Raw genomic sequence first — 9,849 nt, forward strand, 5'->3', positions numbered from 1 at the left:
GTGCAGCTAGAATCATTTCTTTTTCACCAAAAAAAAAAAAGAATCATTTCTAAATTACTAGTACTCAGTGTGTTGATAAATTTAAAATGTGAATCTATTAAATTATTAAATACTAAATATGATACATTTGAATGTATATCATATTAAGTGATAAGTAAAAATTTATCACTTATTTTTAAGAGTAAGTTTTATCTCGAAAATTCAGTGTTATTTAATTAATTAATTTAGACATTTAATTTTTTATTATCAAACACAAATGAATATATTAAAATTTAAATTCATTAAATTAAATTATTGAAATGAATTATTAAAGAAGCTCTTAGTAAAAAATTCAAATAATTGTAATTTCAATATTTTAGTACTACTAGTCACATGGGTGGTTTGTGATTGGTTACACACTTGCACTTTGAATAGCATATTCGAGTTCAATCCCTAATATAAACATACCAAATAGCCTTTGATAATTTAAGTCCCTCCTTGGCTGTTGGCGAGGTTTGAAACCTCGCCAATAGCAGAAAATAGCGAAAAAATTTAAGGGTTATGCCATAATATTTCCTTGATCTAGTTGGGTCCGTATATTCACTAGTCCCTACAACAGCCTCCTTAGACTCCCCCTCTCCCTAGATTAGGATAAAGTAAATTATACAAATATATCGTTGCTGACAAAAAAAAAAAAAAGCCTTTGATAATTTATACAGAGCTCTAAATAAACATAAGCTGTCACAATTTTTAAAATTTTTTCCCATATTTAACTCTTTATTCTTGTGCTTTTATTTGAAGAGAGACCCTTATTTTAAGCGCTTAAAAAGGCAACCTGTAATTGTTCCTCATCCGTATCCATACCATCGGACTTTGTCTTTGTTCATAAACATTATACAACCTGTAATTCCATGATCTAAGGAGAAAACAACTTTTTTTTTTCAGTACCAATTCAACCCATTAAATGGTTCCCCTAATCAAATACAACCAATTGGGAGATATCTGATAATTTAAACAAATCTTCAACGGCCGGAAATTAATAATAACCTCAGGAGGTGGGAAGTATATAAATGCATGGATCTCTATCCTCTGTCTTCGTGTGGCCTCGTCAGCTGCGCCTTATTTCTCCTAGTCCTTCCTCCTTGATTTGAGTACCACCAGTGACTTCGACTGCTTCCAGCCTACTATTTCCTAAGATAAGAAGAGCAAATTCCATCGATCCCATCAATTCTTGATAATCTTCATATTGGTATTTGAATTTGTAAGGCTGCAAAATACAAGAAATGGATCATTCGGCGGATGCATACAGGACTGATTTGATGACCATAACCAGGTTTGTATTGAACGAGCAGTCCAAGCACGCAGAATCTCGCGGGGATTTCACTATCTTGCTCAGTCACATTGTTCTGGGCTGCAAGTTCGTTTGTTCTGCTGTCAACAAGGTCCCCAGAATTCTTTTCCTTTCTTGAACATTTTCCCTCTGTTCAGTTTGGTTGTGTGAGTAAATTTTCATGTTTTACTCTAAAGTATTCACAAATCCCATGTCTTGCATGATACAAGATTTCGTTCTTTTACACGTCAGGTCCAAAACGATTTTGGTTGTTTGGTCGAAAGGATTAGAGTTTCCTATGAACCAAGAAAATTGCTTTCGTTGTTTCTCAATCTTTTCGGTTGTATTTCAATTTTGTTGGGGTTCTGTATTTGATTAGTTTGAGGAGGTTGTCCCGATGGCCACTTGTGTTGAACTCCTGACCTCATCCACTATGTAGTGGTCATTTAATCGCCAGCTATCAACTGTATTGCCACTTGTATATTATACTCGTTGTATTTGAATTTTTCACACTAGAGTATTCACACGGGTGATACACAAACTCAGTAGATATCTGTACTAATCTGTGTAATAATCCATTGTTATTATTACAGTTTACGGCAATGAATATCTTATTTTCCTTCCCTAGCTGAAATTTGGGGTATGCAGCAATATATGGTGCACAAATCTGCTGATTAACTAGGAGAGTTTCATCTTGTGGAGGAGAGCTGGCTAGGGATGTTTTCATCTTCTAGTTAGAAATCAGAAACCAAATTAAATCTTTTTTGAAAGATCTGTTTTATATATATGGTCATGCATATTGATGTGCATCTTTCTTGTTGTTGCATTATTAGTTGGGGCTTCTCACTGAAAGTTTTCTAGTTCTAAAGATAACAAAGATTAGTTTGCATCAAGGACTGGATTGAGTGTAGACTAGATTCCAGATGATAAGTCCTTGCTTAATTGCTATATGTGGAATAGACAGCATGACAGTTCAGAGCGAGTTTGGCAGCATTAGTGCCTCAAATATGAAGATGTAGGGAGTCGTAAAGGAATAGATGCATTGATTTTTTTGAGTTTTTAGGTCCAAGTTATTGTCCATTTGCTTATGTTGATTGGAAGCTCCAGAATCAGAATAGTCACTAGTTGCAGGATTCTCATGCCTTTTCTAATTTGGGAGTCAAGGACTAGATGAAATGCTTGAACAATAGTGATTTGGGATTTTTTGCTCTGCTTCAAGTTTTGTCTGTTTGAAGTATATGCTTTGCAGGCAGGCTTGGCCAAGCTGATTGGGCTTGCAGGTGAGACAAATGTGCAGGTGAGTTAAGCATAATTTGGGTTCATATTGCAATAGCCTCTGAGTTCTCCATATCGATTGCTTCATTGACTAATAAGCTGGATAAACTCTCATAATTAAGGGTGAAGAGCAAAAGAAGCTTGACGTGCTATCAAATGAAGTTTTTGTCAAAGCTCTGGTCAGCAGCGGTCGAACAGTAAGTCATTTTGTTTTTCTTTCTCCTCCTGCTATCAAATATCTATACAGAACGTGTTAAATTTTATGCCCAACTCTGGAATTTTTAAACAGTGCATTCTCGTCTCTGAAGAAGATGAACTGGCCATTGTTGTGGAGCCATCCAAGCGGGGGAAGTGCGTGCTCATGGTTTCCACTTTCTGTAAATTTTCTCGTATTCAAGGACATGTTCTTTTGAGGTTTGATATATTGAAATAACCTTTACAAGTCCAACAGGTATTGTGTTGTGTTTGATCCCTTGGATGGATCCTCCAACATCGACTGTGGGGTCTCAATTGGAACTGTATGTTTGTCAACATGTGCTTTCAAGGAATTTGAACATATAGATCCTGATTCAAGAAATTATATGATAATGCTGCCATCATTGATAATCTTCCCTTTTCTTCTAGATTTTTGGTATTTACATGATTAAAGATCATAGTGAACCAAAATTAGAAGACGCGTTGCAGCCTGGGAAGAACATGGTAGCTGCGGGCTACTGCATGTACGGTAGCTCTTGCACGGTATGGATTTTCCATTCTGTTACATATGTCTACCTTCTGTTTTTGTTTTGTAGGAGATCTGAAAATTGTTATGAATACTAGTAAGGCTTTAGGAATACATTATGTGTCTGATGTGGTCGTGTCTTTTCATGATCGTAGCAACTAAGGGTAGTTGTTTCATCCTTGTGATTGATGACTTACAGCTTGTGTTGAGCACTGGAAGTGGTGTTAATGGATTTACTCTTGATCCATCTCTTGGAGAGTTCATACTGACTCATCCAGAAATTAAGGTAAAAACAGTACGTTAACTGCTTAGAAAATGTCTTGTAATCATATACTTTCTTCTGATTGGCCTCTTTATTTTGCATTGTTAAGCCAATGATTACAATCATATACGTGGACAATTGCATGCTGTCTGGTGCATAGAATACTACTGATCACTAAGAGTACATGGTATCAATGCGAATCCACTGACATTCTCCAAAAATCCTCATGTACTTGTTGGAGCAATAGTTCTGTCTTTCCTGCTCTTATTACCGCTCCTTCCCTTGCGATCTGTCCAGAACGTTATCTTGCAGCATATTCATCAATTTCTTAGCATGTTAATTATAACAACTTAACCATCTGTAAACACACCATTTGTGAGTGATAATTTTGTTAAGTGTTACATGCACCTGAAATTTATATTTTTTTGTCCAAATTCTTACCATGTTTAATGTAATCAAGGTTTTATTAGGTTCCAGAAAATTTGCATCAGTTTGTTCATACTGCCTGATCTTGAGATTGTATAATTAGGTCCCTGATTTCTTTTCCATAAGTTTTTCTCTTTGGTTTGTTTAACTGGTCTCAAATTGCACTTTTTCTGCTCAGATTCCAAAGAAAGGAAAGATATACTCTGTAAATGAGGGAAATGCAAGGAACTGGGATGCTCCGACAGCTAAGTATGTCTAAATGCATGTAGAAGTCAACATTGCCTTCATGACAGGTCTAACATATTTGAATTTCAGATATGTGGAGAAATGCAAGTTCCCAAAAGATGGTTCATCAGCTAAATCATTAAGATACATTGGGAGGTACTAATTTCTCTTCTCGCAGGCTAATTCTAAAAGAGACAACATCAGTAGGGGTCTGCTGGAGATTTCTTTTATCCATACAACTTCAGCAACCTTTCTGTTCCCTTTCCCCTTTAGCCAAGAAAATGAAGAAACAAGGCTAGAATCTTTGAAGACCTGAATTCTGTAAAAGTCTGGATTCATGAGAAAATTCAGCATTAATGAGATAAGACAACCTCAATCCTCTAATTTCTTATACTTCAATATCATTTGCAGCATGGTAGCCGATGTTCACCGGACATTGCTCTATGGAGGTATCTTTTTGTATCCAGCTGATAAGAAAAGTCCTAACGGGAAATTGAGGTAAGTTTCATGTTTCTTGTAAACATACCAAGGATAAATCCTTTTTTCCATTCATAGCTATGGGTATTAAGGAGCTTGATTGAAGCAAATATCATCCAAACCGATAAATTTGGTGCACCTCTGAAACAGAGTTCTATATGAGGTCTTCCCGATGTCTTTCTTGATGGAACAAGCTGGAGGACAAGCATTTACTGGGAAGGAACGGGTAAGATTGCTTAACTTTAATCTGCGTGACATAACAACTGCAAGAGTGTGGATGCATTTGTTCTTTTTTGAGGAGAAACACCTTTTAAACCGATCAAAATCAGGATGTCCTGATGTGTTTGGTATGTAATGAAAAATATTCTTATCGCAGGCACTTGACCTAGTTCCAAAGAAGATTCATGAAAGATCACCAATATTTCTTGGTAGTTATGATGATGTTGAAGAGGTCAAAGCACTTTACGCTGAAGAGCAGAAAGCATAGATATGTGAAACTCTTTTACCTTGTTGATTTGGTCCATCTGGAGGCTTTGACTGCTAATTTCTTGGAGCAAAACAAACTGTTCGTTTAGTTTTTCTTTCAAGTTGCAAAACTACTGTATTGCGGTAAACTCTGTGTGTCAAGATTGTGGTTCGTGTCAGTGACTATCACAACTGACATAGAGATGCACTATGCACATATGTTGACATAAAGAAGCATGTGTAGGTTTCTACCTCATTATTCACTTGTACATCTTTACTGATTAAAACATCTTCTTTTGGTGTACCGTACTAAAAATTATTCTTACTTAACACAATTCGCAATCTGTTAAAGAAGAGAGAGCAAAAACTTACCTATACACCGTGCAGCTTCCCTTGTAACTCCTATAAGGCTCCAAGCAATCTGAAAAGGGGGTGAATTAGGTTGTCCACAAATCAAGCGAATAGTTATAAATTTTTGCCCAATTTTGTCATCCAAAAATAGCTTAAGAAATCACATGCTCAAGCATATAAAGTAATACAATAGAATAAAAGAGAAGTGAACAATAAAATAAAAGAAACACAAACCAATTACACTTCCAAACTTCTTCCAAATTTAGAGTTGATTCTTCTACTAGTAGTTTCTTCAATTGATGGCGTAGCAAACCATCTTATACATAGGAAAGCTCATTCTTTGCTCGCTCAGAATATTCTTTAGTTGAGTTAAAGAGTTTTTATAACTTAACTCAAATTAATGTTAACTATCCTACAATTGAATGCCCTCAACCAATTAAGAATTACAAAGAGGTTCTTCCAATGTTGGTCATACAAATCAGCTTGTACAAAGAAGGACTCACCCTTTGCTTACACTAAGTTTCCATACTCTCTAGTTGAGTCAAAGAGTTTTACAACTCTCTAATTAACCTTATCTAAGCTACAATTGAATGTCAACCCAACCAATGAAAAATTCTTTCTCACATTTTGACCTCACAAAGAATATATAAGTACACACATAAAGAGTAGGAGAAAGAGGCAAGGAGAGAGGGATGAGAAGGAAAAAGAGAGAGGAGAAAAAGGGAGAGGGACCTCCAACGCCAGCGAGACGGTAGGCTAGAATGGGAGGGTACTGGTAGAAGAGGAAGATGACTTGTATTTTTGATGTTTTTAGGTGTGTATTTTAAAACTTTAGAGTATTTTCTAAGGCTATCGTAGACAAAATTGTTAAAAAGTTTATCTAATAAAATCCCATCAAAAAACAGGCTTCCAAGTAGACCGACATTTTGTCAAAATATTTTTTCTTCTTCCAATTCATGCTTTTGTTTTCAGTCAAAATGTGAAACTGCCACGGATTTTCGTACCCTTGGAAAGGCAAAGGGAAAAGATAAGGAACTACTTGGGTATTCAACTTTTGGTAATTTGTTGTAGCAAATGACACAAGCACAAGTTTGAAAACTATATAATGTAAAATATCAAAGGCGGCTGTATGATAACTTATAGACGCGTAATCCATGCATATGTTACATAATACCTTGAGTTAATATATCTGCTCTTTTATGTTGATCTGCTTGACATTTCCAACAACTTTCCTGTTTGATTTACAGCGTATATTTGGTGCCATGAAAATCTTGCACACTAAGCTTCAACCAAAGATTCCCACTAAGTTTCGTTAGTCAAAATCTATGTACTTATGTTCTAGAAGCTCTAAACAAATGCAATTTTTTTTGAGTTTGAAATAAGATAATTATATTTTATGCACTCAAGCATTTAAATAAGGGATAATATCAGAAACCTCCCCTTAGGTTTCTTTTAATATCACTTGATACCCCTAAGGTTTCAAAAATATCACTTACCTCCCTTACTTTAGTTATTTGTGTAACAAAATTTTTAAAAACCCTAAACTATCCTTTCACTTACTAAATAAAAATATTCCTAAGTCACTTTGTTCACTTCAAGAAAACCATCACTTCAAAAGCAATCTCTTGTAGTACTACCACATCACAATGCTATACCCCATAAAAATATAAATTTGAAAAATAAAAATGATTTTTGAAAAGAAATACATTTGTATTAATTCGATATGCTCAAAATCGATTTCTTATGAATTTACATTTTTTCCACCATCTTCTTAACCCTTGCTCAAACCATTAAATTATACCAATTATTATAAAAATCAACTCAAAATAAGCAAATATATAGTACCCCACTTTATCACAATCACAAAAAGTAAAAAGATAAATAAAATTTAATTTATTATCATTTATAATATAATATTGCATATTCATCAAAAAAATATGAGTAAGAGAGAATGATGGAGATAAGGGAAAAAAAGAAGAAAGTGACTTCCATTTCTTTTTTTTTTTAATTTTGAGCTTCATTTATTTAATATGTTGTAAATTATGTGTTAAGTGAGGGTTAGTATAGTCTTTTTATAATTATTAGGGGAGGTAAGTGATATATCTAAAACCTCAAGGGTGCTAAGTGATATTAAGAGAAACCTCAAGGGAGGTTTCTGATATTATCCCTTTAAATAAGCTAATGTAAAATAAATCTTTTAAATTTGTAGGAAAAGTTGATTCACACTATCTATCAATTCCTTCATGCTTTACTACATTTAAAAAATCTGAAATGGGTAGTATTGCTATTTGTTGGTGCGCTTTACGCTCAATAGTTTTACCTTCTCTTCACATGGAAGCATGTTTTTGCTTTTGATAGACAAAACATGACATGCAAGACATGTAACATTATATAGCATAAGGAATGCAAACTAAATGGTTTTACAATAGAATAAATTTTATATACATTGACGGTGTATACATTATTATGATTAGATGTACGAAATATATGTAAAATTTGGATTTCAAATTCAAATTCGAATTATGTGTCATGCATTCAATGGTGAAAGTATATATACCGTCAGTATATAAGAGATTAATTCATATAAGTATTAGCCGTTGCAAAGTATAGGTCGAGAAAAAAATGTGAAAAAATGAAAGAAAAATACAATATCTTACGTGGAAATAATTGTATATGAAATCTCCCTTGTAAAACAAAATTGACATCGATGGGGGAGTTTCAATGATTTAGAAGAGCTGTATCAGGTAATTAACTCAACAAGCATATAATTTGAGGTTAATCACACTTGGTCCCCCTAAACTTTAGAGATAACTGAGTTTTACTTCCTTCAACTTTAAAAATAGGGTTAATCACATTTTATTCCCTTAAAGAATACCCCATTACTCAGTTTACCCCCTAACCTTTAATTTTGTTCACTTAATCCCCTTTAGGACAAAATTGCCCTTGCATTATTTTGACTTTTTATTTACCGTGTTTTCCTTTCTTTTATTTATTTTTCTCTTTCTTCTTTATTTAATTCTTCATCTTTTCCACAAAAATTTTCATCTTAATGATTGAAATTAAGAAAAAGAAATTGCAGAGATCTATCTTCTCTTTAAATGATTAAAAAAAATATTCAAATCACTTTCCTAAAATACAATTTTTTTAGCCTTTCAATTCTTTTAATTTTGGATTTTCCTCTTTCCTTTTTAGTTTCTCATTTTATTCCCAAGAAAATATCTTAAGATGAAATTGTGACCTGATTAATAATCATCAATTGAAATTTGTGACACGTGGTATCATACAAAAAATCAAAATTAGTTTTTGATGCATTTTAAACCTTCACCCAAAAATATGCAATTACAAACTCAAAACAAAATTTTTCATTGAAATGAAATTTCTATTGGGTAGGATGAAAGAGAGAAGAAAGATAAAAAGAAATAAAAGAAAGGAAAACAATTTCATCTTATGATATTTTCTTGAGAATAAAATGAGAAACTATAAAGGAAAGAGGAAAATAAAAAATTAAAAGAATTGAAAGGCTAAAAAAATATTTTAGGAAAGTGATTTGAATATTTTTTTAATTATTTAAGGAGAAGATAGATTTCTGCAATTTCTCTTTTTTAATTTCAATCATTAAGGTGAAGATTTTTGTGGGAAAGAGGAAGAATTAAATAAAGAAGAAAGAGAAAAAGAAATAAAAGAAAGGAAAACAAGGTAAATGAAAAGTCAAAATAATGCAAGAGTAATTTTGTCCTAAAGGGGGTTAAGTGAGCAAAATTAAAAATTAGAGGATAAACTGATAAATGAGGTATTCTTTAAGGGGATAAAATGTGATTAACTTTTAAAAATATATGCTTCACTCTCATGAAAACTATTCAAAAGCTAGAAATGTATATATTATTGCAACGAGACTATTGCCCTTTGATTTATGGGTTGTTATTACTTTTCCTTTTATTGTTAAATCATATGCGTTATCTATATGGCATCTACTGTACAAGAATATCAAATTGATAAAAAGCTAAAAAAAGTTTACATTTAGTTTATTATCCTTAAAATTTTTTCTGTTGGATTAATGTTCATTTTTAATGTATTTTTGTTTAATTCATTAGATTTTAAATCATAGAATAATGATAAATAGCAAAGATTATTAAACTTGTTATTTTTAAAAAATAGTTTTTTCTTATATTAGTTTATGTAAACTATTAAAATTATATTATTGTCATTTTTTATTTGTCAAATTAGTCAGTTAGTAAATAATTAACCAAAATTTTATAAACATGTTCTTATGCATTATTTTTAAATTTACAGGTAAAAAATGAAGATTAAATCAAATTTCAATTTTTTTGGGAAAAAAAG

At 32.6% G+C, this 9,849-nt stretch overlaps 1 protein-coding gene across 1 annotated transcript; it reads left to right on the forward strand.

The window, feature by feature from the left end:
• Window positions 1-1,051: 1,051 nt before the first annotated feature.
• On the forward strand, window positions 1,052-5,416 carry LOC113715085 (fructose-1,6-bisphosphatase, cytosolic). Its single transcript, XM_027239251.2, has 12 exons — window positions 1,052-1,421; window positions 2,559-2,606; window positions 2,707-2,781; window positions 2,874-2,935; window positions 3,036-3,102; window positions 3,209-3,322; window positions 3,505-3,591; window positions 4,172-4,242; window positions 4,309-4,374; window positions 4,630-4,716; window positions 4,846-4,921; window positions 5,072-5,416. Exons 1-12 carry the CDS (start codon window positions 1,263-1,265, stop codon window positions 5,180-5,182), a joined length of 1,023 nt encoding a protein of 340 aa, XP_027095052.1. The 5' UTR covers window positions 1,052-1,262; the 3' UTR covers window positions 5,183-5,416.
• Window positions 5,417-9,849: the final 4,433 nt, after the last annotated feature.

This window comes from Coffea arabica, chromosome 10c, assembly GCF_036785885.1.
Source record: "Coffea arabica cultivar ET-39 chromosome 10c, Coffea Arabica ET-39 HiFi, whole genome shotgun sequence".
In the NCBI taxonomy this organism is placed as follows: domain Eukaryota; kingdom Viridiplantae; phylum Streptophyta; class Magnoliopsida; order Gentianales; family Rubiaceae; genus Coffea; species Coffea arabica.

Excerpts from the sequence above, each read along its gene's own strand:
- LOC113715085 (XM_027239251.2), top strand. The coding sequence starts at position 1,263 with ATGGATCATTCGGCGGATGCATACAGGACTGATTTGATGACCATAACC. Across the intron at positions 3,323-3,504 it reads TGTACGGTAGCTCTTGCACG|CTTGTGTTGAGCACTGGAAG; the intron begins GTATGGATTTTC and ends GATGACTTACAG. Across the intron at positions 4,375-4,629 it reads TCATTAAGATACATTGGGAG|CATGGTAGCCGATGTTCACC; the intron begins GTACTAATTTCT and ends TATCATTTGCAG.